Raw genomic sequence first — 14,444 nt, forward strand, 5'->3', positions numbered from 1 at the left:
AGATTATAACTTGATGCTTTGATATATGCAGGCACTGTGAAATGCTCACTATAATTCATCTAATTAACACACGAAGTACAATTTTTACTTGCAAATTCATTCGTGTCATGTTTCTGAGGAAGGATTATCTTAAGAGAGGCTGCACACTCCTTCCTCTATTAGCTTCTCTTGTTATACCCTGCCAACCTCATCCTGACCTTACTCTGGCATGATGCATTTTAGCGATCTTTTTCTGACTATACAAAAATATTTGTCCACTATAGAGTATATGGAAAACAGAAAATATTCTACAACACCCCAAACCTCTTGGATCCTACTATAAAAATAATCACTGCTAATATCTGGCATATTTTCTTCCAGTATGTTCTCAATATGTAAGTCTTTTTTATATAATTGGCAAAGTGCTCTTTCCTTCATTTTTCCATACTTCATTTTGTGTTTAACAGTATTGTGACCATTTTCTGCTAGATTTTAATAAAAATACTTCAAAAATACTGTATGTGATGGCAGCATAATGTTCCAATGTATAGATGTAACATAATTATCTATTTCCCTATAGTTAAATGTTTAGATTATCTCCACTTTTTCTCTATTATACCTGATGCTGTGGTAAGTATCCATTCATATAAATCATTGTCTCAGTCTTTGGGGACATTATTTCCTCACACTAGATATTTTAACATAAGATTACTGGGTCAAAAGTTCTGAACTTTTTTAAAATTCTTTTTTTTCTTAATTTTATTTAAATCCGAGCTAGTTAACATATAGTGCAGTAATCGTTTCAAGAATAGAAGTTAGTGATTCATCACTTACATGTAACACCCAGTGCTCATCCCAATAAGTGCCCTCCTTAATGCCCATCCCCCATTTAACCCATTCCCCCTCACCCACCTCCCCACCAGCAACCCTGTTTGTTCTCTGTATTTAAGAGTCTCTTATACATTTTGCCAGTTTGTGCTTTCTAGAAGAGTTAAACCAGTTTACATTTCTTTCAGCCATGTGTTTTACCTCAATTTTTAAAAATATATATATTTTTAATTTTTAATGTTTATTTATTTTTGAGAGACAGAGTGTGAGCAGGGGAGGGGCAGAGAGACAGGGAGACCCAGAATCTGAAGCAGGCTCCATGCTGAGCTGTCAGCACAGAACCCGATGCGGGGCTCAAGCTCACAAACCGCGAGATCATGACCTGAGCCAAAGTCAGACGCTTAATCGACTGAGCCACCCAGGCGCCCCTGACCTCAATCTTACTCTAGTAAAAATTAAATGCTATTTTGATAATTATTTTAATTTGCATTTATTTGATTATTAGTTGACATTCCCTATTATACGTTTCTTGGTAATTTTTTTTCTATAAATTATCTGATTATATTATTTCCCCACTTTTCTATTTTTTATTGCTGATTTGTAAGAGCTCGCTTTACATTAAGGGTATTAACATATATGCTGTTGATCTGTTTGACATTATAAATTTTTATAATGTTTACTAGTGATTCAAGTTATTATAAAGAATTTTGAAAATACATAAAAATATATGGAAGAACAGATGACCCACGATCCCAGTAACTGGTGATGGTTGAGCACTTTGATGTGCTTTTTGTCTCTTTTTCTGTGTTTGTAAACATTTAAAAAATAAAGCCAGAATCATACTGTGTTCTGTATTTCTTATTATGCCACAGGCATCTCTTTATAACATTAAATATTCTTTTAAAACATTAATGGCCGGGGCACCCAGGTGGCTCAGTCGGTTGAGTGTTTGACTCTTAATTTTGGCTCAGGTCACGATCTGGTGGTTTGTGAGTTCAAGCCCCACATCGGGCTCTGCAATGACAGTGTGGACCTGCTCAGGATTCTCTCTCCCTCTCTCTCTGCCCCTCTCCCACTTTCCAAATAAATAAGTTGAAAAAAATAATAAAAAAAAAAAACATTAATAGCTATGGGATATTTCACTGTTTATGTGTACCAAACTTTATTTAAAGATTCCTCCTTTTTAACAGTATTTAGAATATTTCCAAATATTTGCTATGATGACTAACGCTGCCATGAGCAACTTCATACATTTGACATAATTTTGATACCCCATTTAAAAGGAGGCTCAGACCCACATCTCCTGCACAGGCTATGTAACATAAGGAACAGCACACCTACCCGTTACTTGAGTAGGTGCAATCACTTGGCTGGCACTTGATGTAGAAGCCTCAGGAGCTACTTCCACAGGCACAGGAGGTGATGTTTTTTCAATCACCACTATATGAGGAAGGAGGGATGAAAAAATTAAAGCCTGTTAGGTGCACCGAGATCCTATTTCAAAACGCAAGCATAATTTAGTCTCATAACATACCACAGTAGTGCTTGGATAATTAAGAACTGATACCGATCCCTAAAGCTCATGGTATTAATACATAGCCCCGCTTTCAACATGTAGCAAGAATATATGTGAACAATTCAAAAGCCAAGAAAAATGACCCATCAAACGATGACCCTCAATAACGTTCCACATATAGAGCTACTCTTGGCCACAGAAAATACTGGAAAAACTTATCTTCCTCTTACCATTATAAAACTTACAAGACCATCCTCACACTAATATTATGAGTATATTAACATACTTAAGTATATGTCTCACACTGCACATCATTTATGAGTTCTAATGATTTATTATAGTTTAAAATCAAAGACAAAAGAATTCTTATCTCACTTTTTTATCCCAAGTACTCTTACAAATTGCACAGATCAACAGAGGTTACCTGGAAACTGTGGATGCAGGTGAATCGTTGAGATGCCTGGAGAGAGCTGGGGTTGCCCAGGCTCAAGTTTGGTTTTCTCTTGATCCAATGAAGGTATTTCCTGGGTGGATGTATTAAAAAGAAAAAAAAAAAAAGAAAGAAAGAAAGAAAGAAAGAAAGAAAGAAAGAAAGAAAGAAAGAAAGAAAAGAACTAAAAATAAGAATTATTTTTATTTTTCACATATTACTATATTTAGTTCTACTCTTAGAAAGGCAACAAATATCACAGGACATTGGACAAAAAAAGTGTGCAATTGTGTGAAAAAAATACATGTATGAACTGTAGCTATGCCCGCTACTCTAGCAAGTCTTTGGTTTCCCCAGCAATGCTGATCCATCCATACATCCTCACCCACTTCCCAGGGCCCAAAGCAAAAGGTCCCCTCAGGCATCTTACATGCCTTGGCTCGGGGAACCACATCTGGTCTCACACAAGGCACAATAAACCTCAGCAGACAACTAAACCGTCATCTCACTGACATGTGGCTCTGCCTTGGGAAGATGGCCAGCCACGCTTTGCAGGTTGCATAATGGGTACAGCACTCGTGTCATTAACTCGCAGCTAGTAACTCTGCACCTCCAGCTCTCAGCATAGTGATAGGCAGGCAGAGCATCAGAAAAACGGGGACCTGGAGGAGCACCTGGGACTTCCATATGCGGCCTGTTGCCCACTGCTGTCCTCCAGACCGGAGGTGAAGAAACAGACTGACGCCTGTGGCTCAGCTTCCAGTTACAGCTGCTCGGGCTACTGCAGACAGACCCATCAGGCCAATAGGGACAGCAGTGCGGGGTCAGTGGGCCCATGCCTTCACTTCCTTATAAGTATTCATCAGGTGACTTGGTCACAGCTGCCCTGTGCATCCCCTCCCTCGCTCCCTCCCTCTGCCATCTTCCAGAAAGCTCACTCCCCTAGTCTGTTTCCCTTTTAACTGCTCTCTTCAGTTATCTCCTCTGCTTTTTATAACCTAGGTATCCTGCCTGAGTAGCTCATCAAAGATCTTATTTTGTCGGCATGAGTGTTTATCTAACTCCGTTTAGATATCCCACCAGTACCTCAAATCCATCCCCTCCAAAACCATTCAGGCTCTCAATCCAAGGTGTCTATTTCTATGCTATGTCACAGCCATTAAACCATCCAGGTTTAAAGTCACTTTGCAATCCTCGCTGTCTGTCTCATTCCTCCTTCCAAGCCCTGCCCATCTGCACTGCCCATTATATTTGTTCATCTTTCCATACCCACTGTGCCCACTGCTGCAGTCCAGACTCTCTCTCATCATGCTTACTGTAGTAATCTAATTGGTCCCTTAAGCTCCCTGTCTCCCTGTCTCAGTTAATCCTGGGGCAATTCATCTTCTAGAAATAACAAACACTGAACTACCTTTTCCCACATTTTCTCTTCTGCTTAAGAATACAGACTAATTTTCTATTACCTATTAAATGTGACCTCAATCAGTCTCCATAGTTCCCCATTCCCTGCAGCTCATGGCCTATGCCAACAAGGAGCAGACCACAGTCAGCTGTTTATGCACTCCTGCAACTTGCAGACAGAATTTCCCCCAGTGGCACAGGGCAGCAGACTTTCTAACCAAAGCCAGTTCTCCCCTTGACAAGTAGAGTCTGAGAGAGGAGAGCAAGGTAATCCACCACGGATTACAACTACGGTTCGGATTCCAAGCTTTCCAAAGCAGCCCCAAATTCTCTTCCTAACATGCCTCTCAGGCTCCCCTAACTGACCTCCTGCCGTCCCCTCCACTGCACCTTTGTGCATATCATTTCCCACCCCTGGGCGACCCTGCTTTCTCTTCATCAATCTTCAACATCATGGGACCTCTGCAAGAAGCCAAGACCACAAAGACTAGGACTGCATGTTTCCCACTGGCGCATCTCCAAAAAAATTACAGTGTACGTATACAAGAAAACATTGAGGCCCTCTTTAAGACCCTTCAGGAGAGTTACCATACACTCAATTATCAACAGCACAGAAAACAGCGATTATTCAATAAGATGAGGTTATCAGAGAGCTGGCTCCTCTGCTCACACAGTGAATGATTCCTTCCACGTATCTACCAGAACTGAATTCAAAATCAACAACATGCAAATGACTGTACACTGACCTTTAGAGACCCTATCCGGGAGTTGCAAATGTGCATATCAAATATGCCTATGTGTTGTCCCTCTTCTCGGGTCAATATAACAACATTCTTCTTTCTTGGGTGCTATCACTCCAAAATCCTACTTTCTCCTTGTCTGGATTCTTTCAGCACTTATGTTAGAGCATTTAAAGCTATTCTGTCCCATGTTTATAAGCTAAAGGTTTTTAAAATTATTTATAATAATTTACATATGTGTTCACGCTCCCTAAATTCTAATACTGCATTCTTGTCAACTGAGTGATATATAAATGTATGAACATTTAATACTGATCGAATTTTCATGTTATTAAAGAATCACAGCTAGATTCAGATGGGGAACAATATTATATAGATAGGACTTAGATCCAGCAATTATTTTTTTAGTTCATTTATTTATTTTGAGAGAGAGAGAATAGGGGAGGGACAGAGAGATAGGGAGGAAGAGAGATAGAATTCCAAGCAGGATCCACAGTGTCAGTGGAGAGTCTGATGCAGGACTTGAAGTCACGAACCAGGGGATTGTGACCTGAGCTGAAGTCAGACGCTTAACTGACTGAGCCACCCAGGCGCCAACCCCCCACACGCGCCCCGCAGCAAATTTCCATATTTTCTATTAATAAATCTCACAGTTAATAGTCCCATTTTATGCCAAAAAAAAAACCCCAGCAAGTTGATTAAATATTTCCCTGAAATTTCTAGGAACCAATATTCTAATATTGGATGGAAATTTCTAAGAACCAATACTCTAGTATTGGATTAGATTATTACCTAACAAGGGTAAGTTCTGGTCTTATTCTAATTTAATCAAACACGCATGTTAAATTTTAGTTGAATTAAGAAGTACTTCGCTTAGCATATATGTGCTCTGAGAATACACAGTTGCATGAACATGTCAGAACACCTTCTTTCCATCCATAGTCCAGGCCATGAGTTGATCTGAATTCTGTGTAATCCTCTGATTCCATTGGTCCCACCTTCTTCTCTTACTAGAATTTAAGTTCCATGAGAACAAGGAGTTTTGTCTGCTTTGTTCTCTATTGTTTTCCTAACACTCAGGATAGTGCCAGTTATATAGTTGGTGTTCAATAAATGTTTCATGAATGAATGCTAGATTTCCTCAAACCAAATAATGAATAATAGACATGTTACTACATTTAAGTCTAAAAAGAATCCATACATATTCTAAAAGAAAATCATTTTGATGGTAAAAAAGACTTGAAAACAATGAATAAATTACCTTCTCAGGGGGTGCAGTTGCCACTAAAACCAGAAAAGAAAGAAGGACATTAGTACAGTTTAAGTCAATCTACCACATAACAGTTATATTTTTAAAAAGCAATAGAAGTCCACTATCACCCCAAAAGGATTAAGAATCAAACTCAATAAAATGCAGAATTATGGTCATTGTGGAGAATTTTACACACAACCAACAGAAAAACTATCCATGTTATATCATTCCTTAACTACAGGAGTTCAGGTAGATGCGATGAAATTCTTTCCAACTCCTTCATTAACTGAAAAAGTTAAAGGAAACAACACTTTCTGGCACATTATTTTATGCCTAATCTGACTTTTATGGAATATCCCATATCACAAAAACAAAACAAAACAAACATTTTCATTAATTGGCCACATACTTATCCTTAATGTAATAAATAATGTTTAAAATACTTTCTGATGTTTATGTTAAAAAAGAAAGCCACTTATTTCAATAAGAGATCTAAGAATGGGTACTGTCCTCCTAATCTTTATTGAAGTAAGAGAACTTCCAGTAAGATAAGCTAACTAAATTAGGAGGAAAGAAATCACAGGCCAATTAAATCTAATTAGAGATTAACATTAATATGTTGAACAAATTCCATATTAAACAGTCATGACATTGTTGTGAGGTAGTAGTTGTGTCTTTGTATTTAGAAAACTTACGTCCCATTAATCAGTCCTTAGTATTACTCCTCAAGCCTGTGATCAACGATTACTGGGGTTTTTCCTCACTGATCAGTGTCTCCATAAACATAAGTGTACAACTTCGGTAGATGCTTAACTCCCCAAAGCAATCAGGGTACCTGATAGCTTATCGCTGCTGCTTTATTCTTGTGGTTGGAAAAGTCAATTAACTGTCCATCCTGCCTAACCCACCAAGAAAGTCATGAGGCAGCATCTGGGACCAGAGGCCATTTCCTCCTGCCTGTGCAAAGGATAAGTAGTTGCAAACATGTGGCCAGGAGACCCCTACTGTGTAGAAGTAAATGGGTCAATACTGTCAAATCTCGGTGAGGTCCTACCTGCTCTACCTAGCCAAAGAAGTACAACAGAGTGAAAGAGTGAAATGAAACAGACCGAGAACACAGAAAGACTCAGAGCCCTGAAGAAAGCTCTCTCTAGAACCTAGGTACCTTCTCTCCTCACAAAATCCATTCCTAAATTCTGCCCTAATAAACTGTGAAAAGCCAACAGAAGCTTCATTAGAGACAATGTACATGTCATACAAATCTAAAATTTTTATTCCTTCTATCTGGGGTGAGAATTTTTATAATAAAGATACTCAAGGTATTGAACATGCTGGCTTTTATAAAGAGATACAATCAAAGTTAATTGTCTCTAGACTCCTTCTAAAATATAAAGCCTTACCTGCCTTCTTGGAAAACTGTGCTCGTTGGCCCCATTATATACTCGTCACATGACATCTGACAAGCCATGTCCCTCCCCTCTCTAGGTCTCAGTTTTCTCAGAAGGCCAATGGAAGGACTGCATGAGGCAATTTCCAAGATCCCTTCAATGGACTTTCCTGTCTTCCTTCACTTGCCTCCCATTATCCCCGATTGCCTGCTGCCCTCTATTTCCTGGAAGCTCAGTCAATGCTTTAACTTCTTTAAATCCGTGGATTCCACTTTGCAAAGTAAATAAATATTTATTAAATGGCCTTCTAGACAAAGAAATGAATTATGACTATTCCCTCAAAGATCTAAATTACCCTTCAGGAATAAACACCAAGAAAAAGTGGCCCCAGCAGGTCCTGAGATCACCCTGGAAAATTGTTACCTGCTATGAACATATTACCCTATGGCCGTGGTCCTCAGTCACAGGTCATTTTGGCCTGCAGGGACGTTTGGCTGGGCTGGACAGTTTCTGGCTCTAACAACCGGAGGGGAGGGTGCTAGTAGCGTATCTAAAAGTTAGAGGCCAAGGAGTTTACTCACTGAAAATTATCCTGAAGTACCAATAGTACTGAGGTTAAAAACCCTGTTCGAGAAGAGTGTTAACAGGGAAACCAAACACACACAAGACAGACGGTTGGGTCCATGATCTATTTCCACTCTCACCTTCTGGCTCCGCCACTCCTGGCCCGTGTTCCCGGGAGAAAGTCAGGGCCTCCACTGGCTCTTCCTTGGCTGGGAGAGGTGGAGGATGAGTACTTTTAGCAACAGGTTGAGTGTTCTTTGGCTTGACAAATACAGGTCCTTTACCTACATGGTGATGGATTGGCCTGCGTCTATGAACGCCAGAAACCGTATAACCCATTCCACCAGGACAGATTTCCTTAAAAGCAGCTAGATTTGGGATGGGAAAATATTCCTTTTAAAAATCTAAAAGTGCAAACTTATACAGAGGAAAATATCATGATGAGTATTTTTTAAATAAACCATCATTAATATAGTTACATTCAAAAACTTCAAAAACAGATGCATAATGCTTGAATTTGTTAAATTTGCATATTTACAGAAAAAACCCAACCCTTTGTTTTACTCAGTATTTCTCCATCTGTTAATTCCTTATCAGAGTTATATACATATATATATATATATATATATATATATATACACACACACACACACACATATATATATATATGGCATATACAGCATATAGGAAGCATATATTTATATATATTATATAGATCAGCGACTAATTAGGCGATATTATATATGCATATTATATATGTAATTTTCTGTATCATATATCATATATATGTGATATATCAGGAGATTTTTATGTATCAAAGATTTTAATATATATTATATATATATATATCATGGGGTGTGTGTGTAAGATCAGCAAAAACCAGGCTTTCTTCTTTTCCTCCTGCTTTGGTGTAATTTCATTAGTTATTAACAAGGAACTCAGTAATGTCTAAGCTAGATGATTAGCAAGAAGGTTAAAAAAGAAAAATACATCACTAGTCAGGGAAATGAGGCGCTGGAATCTTTCATAACTTGTTTCCAAATCACAGACTCAGCCAGAATGGAGCATATCAGCTGATATGGTAAGGTTGGTTAAGAAGGACTGAAAAGGGGAAGTGGTTTTGAACAGTGAGTCTCAGGATAGTGACAAGGAATCCAGCAAAGTTAAAACACACTAAAGAGATGATGGAAAGAAGTCAAGAACAACAGAACATGCCAAGTCAGAAAATGGAGTTATTTTCAAAAAAAGAGACGAGTGGGCAACAGCCTGACTTTGACCAGCTGGCTTAATTATCCAGAGGACAAGGCGATGTTCTGTGCTCTGGGACTGCTATCCTTGCCAGGAAAGTGGTCTTGTCTACTCAAAAAAAAAAAAAAAAAAAAAAAAAAAGGTAGACTGGGCACATAGGATTTGCTAACCTCCACTGCATCACCTCCAGGAATAAGTAAAAGAGAAAGACGGGGGTGGCGAGGCAGTGTGTGGCCTGAGGAGGAAAATCCACCTAATCCCTTTGGTGTTGGTGTTGGAGGCAAGTTACCAAACCCAGACACTAAGGAGCTTATGGTCAACTTTTATATTTCTACTTTTCAAATTGAAAGTAAAGTCAGTCATTTCTCACTTCTACTAAACAAGAGATCTCCTATTCAATGTTCTGGACCTAAAATTAGTTCTCAATAAAAAGGAAACTCTAAAATACTCCTTGAAGTCTGCTAAAACATTGTTTTTCTAAGGATCACACATTAAATGGCAGAACTTCATTCTTAAATTTAACTATGAAATACAATTCTTACTTGAAAGAACAGATGTTTCCAGAAGAAGACATGTTTTCTGATCAAATATTTTCAGTATTAATGAACTAAATGTTGTGAAAATCACCAAATTAACCAAAAATTGGTTAAGTACAAAAAGTTTGTCTTTAATGCTATTTTCAAATTTAGTTGCTGGATGTTATCAAAGAGTCTTCCTGTGTTCTATTCACCATCTTGATTTACACTTCATGTAAGAGTCACAAAGCTATTAAAACCGAACTTGAAGAGAAATGGGTCTATAAATTACAAAGATAGTTTATTTCATGGATTATTATTTTATAATAATCAGTAGTTCAGATCCCAAAGGGAGAATACTAGGCTATTTTGTGGGTGTCTAAAATTATACAGGCTATCAAAATACGATCAACATTATACTATCCTCTGCCTTACCAATTCTTTCCGATCCTAATCACCAACAAAGGTGGACCATGAGATTTAAATTTATATTTAAACCCTGTCTGCTGCTGTGTAAGCAACAGCTTTGAGACATAGTCCTGTGAGAGTTTCTCCACTTCCCTAGGTGGGAAGCATCTTGCCAAATAAGCACTTGACTAGACTTTTTTTATGGTCACCATGTGCCAATGAACTAGGTGCCACTCCTCCCTTGATAATACCATGCCCGGATTTGCAGGGTGTGTTTCTTTCTCTTCCATTTAATCCTACTTGATCTTGCTTGAGAAGGTGAGGATTCCTTGGCATAAGCAAGACACTGAGAGAAATATACTTACTCTTTCAGGATATTGGGCAAATATGCACCAAACTAAAGTATAAAGAATTAATCAATTTCTATTAATATTCTGACTCAGAAATTCCTAGGTGCACTGGCAGGATCTGCCCTTGAGTTATTAACCCTCAGAGCACAAATTCAATCATGGTTATAATTCCCTCCATTTCCAACTGGAGAAACTGACAAGCACATGTTCAATAAATGAGCAAGTGAGTCAACCCGTACAAGGTCTCGTTTCCATGCACGTGACATGCGGTCAGGCATTACGACAGTGCATGGCCCAGCAGGGCCTCTGGTCTCTTTGTACTTTTGAACAGCAGACTTTGGGTCCGAGAAGATGAGGATAGAAAGTAATGGCTTTTCTTAACATTCAAAAGGAAGTCTAATGTTACAAAGAAACAGGAAAATCACTTTGCATGTCATTTTTTCCCACTGATTCAACCTTCTATGGTCATGGTTTGTACAAACTGATAGAAACCCATTGTATTATTAAAAAGTAAATTAAAAGTCAGAAACCAAAAATAAAGCAAGTTGCCAAAGTCCTCCTGTGTCCTTGCGTGGCTGGGAAGGAATATGAGCGTACAGATGGACATGACTTACCTGTGCCTGGAAGGGGACATTTCTCACAGTGTGGGCCCCAGGCTTTGCCCACACTACAACAGCAGAGCTGCTTGGTGAGGTGAACAGACAGAGGGTGCATACACTGCCTTCCGGAACTGACAAGTCGGTAACAGGGCCCTTTCTCTTCAGAGATCACAGGGGTATCCGCTGAAGCAGAGAGATAAGGCCTGATGTCACCCAAGAAACAACAAAGACTAGATTGACTTTTCTTGACACAGTAAACTGAACCTTAAGTTCTGGATTAGAAACCGTATTTCAGAATAAATTTGTGTAGATTTAGGGCATCACCTTTCCTGATTTAGAGTCAGCTTACCAAACAAGTTTTAGAATCAGGGCCCCGAGTGTCCCTCTTCTTATCTGGTCCCTTTTTCCAATTTAGCAAGCATTAGATCAGGTATGTGTGCATGAAGTAGAAAGAAACCACTTTGGCCAAAATCAGCTGCCCAACTAAATCTAAGTAACTATTATCAAAATCACTTGTTTTCCTGTATTTAGCCATAACAGAGGTAGTTCTAGGGCAGAATCTGGCAAACAGCCAGGCATCGTGAAAATCAGGAACTGAACATAGTTGATGCTGAAAAAGACAGCTGTTGCCCTTCTCACTTTGAGGGCAGGGAGAGCTTGTGAGGCCTCATCAGGTATCACTGTAAGCCAGTCAACAGCATATAAGAGGCAGGGAGCAGCTTCTGACCTGCCATACTACACAAGACAGCACACCAGAGAAGGCAACGATGGGTGCAGTCCCTTAGAAAACACTGCAAAAGCACACCGGCCCATAATCATCCAATACCTGAATCCTATTCCTGAATCTTCTACTCTCAGTTTATTGATCAAACTGCATTAATCCAAATCCAACAGCTAGACATTCAAGTGAGCACAGAAGGCAAAGATGAGGATAAGATACAATATTGCCTTCGAGAAGTTCATTTTCTAATGTAAATGTGGATGGAGTATGTTCTTCAGAGTCAGCTCCAGGCCAAGTCAATGGGCTGAACAGACCAAGCTTGATTGTCCTCCCTTTGATCCCTCCCCCATCCCAACCAAAGTTCTTCTCTACTGTATCCCTGTCCAGATGAGGTTTTTCCCATGTACCTTTCCTTTAACTAACTCCTCTAGCACCTGGAGCTTCCAGATCACCTTCCTCTCCTGCTCAGATCTCAATTTTCAATCATTCCAAAAGGACTGACATCTCTGTTAAGATGCTGTAAGAAACAACCTGATCAAATTAAGGTACTACAGCACAGTGAAAAGAGCAAAGGTTTTTAGAGCCAGACAGACCTGGATTCTCATGGCATTTCTTGCCAGGAATACAACCTATAGAAGTCACTGGGGTTGTGATGGTTAATTGGATCTTTTGGCTCAGTTGGCCACAGCAGGCAGGTATTCAGTCAAAACACAGGTCTGAAAGTTGCTGGGAAGGTATGTTACACATGAGACTAACAATTATGTTGGTAGACTTTGAGTAAAACAGATTATCTCCAGAATGTGGTTGGCCTCATCCTAACAGGTGAAGGTCTTAAGAGGAAAAAGACTGAACTCTCCAGACGAAGGGATTTTGCCAGCGACTATCTTCAGAATCAAGCTATAACACTAACTCTTCCCTTGGTCTCCAGTCTACCAGCCTACCCTGAAGATTTTGGACTTGCTGGTCTCCAAAATCATGTGAATCAATTCCTCTGAAATCGCTCTCTTTATACACACACATGCATACACACACACACACACACACACACACACACACACAGCCCTATTGGTTCTGTTTCTCTGGAAAGAACCCTAATCCACTGGTGAGCTTCAATAACCCTCACTTATAGACGATAGGCTCAGTGTGCAGATTAGAAATATCATATGCTAATAAACCTTTAGTACAGAGTAGACACAAGGCACTTGTCAGCCACTCTTTTGAAAATAAAAGTAGGTATCTCCATTCTCTCAAGGGCATTTGTACATTGCTTAGTGGTAGAATATGAACAAAGTAAAGATACTTAAAAATAGCAATACTGGAGAATTGGAATATGGGAACAGGTGACTGAGGGGAGCAGAGGAGACCTTCCTGAAGCTTCAGAACTTAACACAGTAATTTAGTCTAGTCAGGCCAGTTTTGTCCTGGTTACTAAAAAAGTGCTAAGAGGGAGAACTTTGAGTCTTTTCCTCTCCCTTCTCCTACTTACTTTCTGGAGTCTGTGCAAGACTGATAAAAGATCACAGAGCAAAATAAAAGACAATTTAAGTATGGTTATCATCCCCAAAAGGATAATAAACCCCTAGAATGACTGAACATCACTAATGTTATCGTGTGTGTGTGTGTGTGTGTGTGTGTGTGTGTGTGTGTATACACCTATAGGTCATAGTTCTAGTATAATCAGTTCCTAAGAGATTCTACTAAAAAAATTCCTCTCCAAATTATTTCAAAGTTACAACACATGTTTTCAGAGAAACAATGTCAGGCTGTCTCACAGGAGCCTAGTTTACATATGGTAGGGCTTACTTATAATACTAATTGCATTAATGTTAGTTCTAGATCCTGGGAACAAGGGCCATTCAGGACACGGCAGAGAGTTTCCTCAAATCCATGATGCTGGCTAATGGTGACATGGACTCCCTTCCACTTAGTTCTCCACACTCACGTCCTTGTATCCACCTCACCCGCACCTCTGGGGTAGTTAATACCAGATTAGGTGTCATCCTTGTTACCCTCAAAGTGTCTCCCCTAAAGTCTCCAAGGACTTTACTTTTTTTTAATGTTTATTTATTTATTTTTCTTTTTAATAGGAAATTTTATTGTCAAATTGGTTTCCATACAACACCCAGTGCTCATCCCAACAGGTGCCCTCCTCAATGCCCATCACCCACTTTCCCCTCCCTCCCACCCTCCATCAACCCTCAGTTTAGTCTCAGTTTTTTAAGTCTCTTATGGTTTGCCTCCTTCCCTCTCTGTAACTTTTTTTTTCCCCTTCCCCTCTCCCGTGGTCTTCTGTTAAGTTTCTCAGGATCCACATATGAGTGAAAACATATGGTATCTTTTTCTGTATGACTTATTTTACTTAGCATAACACTCTCCAGTTCCATCCACATTGCGACAAAAGGCCATATTTCATTCTTTCTCATTGCCAAGTAGTATTCTATTGTGTATATAAACCACAATTTCTTTATCCATTCGTCAGTTGATGGACATTTAGGCTCTTCCATA

General features: G+C 39.2%; 1 protein-coding gene across 9 annotated transcripts in view; it reads right to left on the bottom strand.

Moving 5' to 3' along the window:
• LTBP1 (latent transforming growth factor beta binding protein 1) overlaps positions 1-14,444 on the bottom strand; it is a 402,262-nt gene that overhangs the window by 124,974 nt on the left and 262,844 nt on the right. For 7 of the 9 annotated variants that reach the window (XM_049652315.1, XM_049652312.1, XM_049652314.1 and 4 more), the window contains 5 exons: positions 11,234-11,401; positions 8,239-8,466; positions 6,156-6,178; positions 2,748-2,847; positions 2,149-2,247 (listed from right to left, as the gene is read on the bottom strand). In XM_049652315.1, coding sequence (XP_049508272.1) covers positions 2,149-2,247; positions 2,748-2,847; positions 6,156-6,178; positions 8,239-8,466; positions 11,234-11,401 — 618 coding nt within the window. The remainder of the gene's footprint in view (positions 1-2,148; positions 2,248-2,747; positions 2,848-6,155; positions 6,179-8,238; positions 8,467-11,233; positions 11,402-14,444) is intronic. The other 2 variants (XM_049652313.1, XM_049652318.1) reach the window with 1 other exon arrangement.

This window comes from Panthera uncia (genome assembly GCF_023721935.1).
Source record: "Panthera uncia isolate 11264 chromosome A3 unlocalized genomic scaffold, Puncia_PCG_1.0 HiC_scaffold_12, whole genome shotgun sequence".
NCBI classification, from domain to species: domain Eukaryota; kingdom Metazoa; phylum Chordata; class Mammalia; order Carnivora; family Felidae; genus Panthera; species Panthera uncia.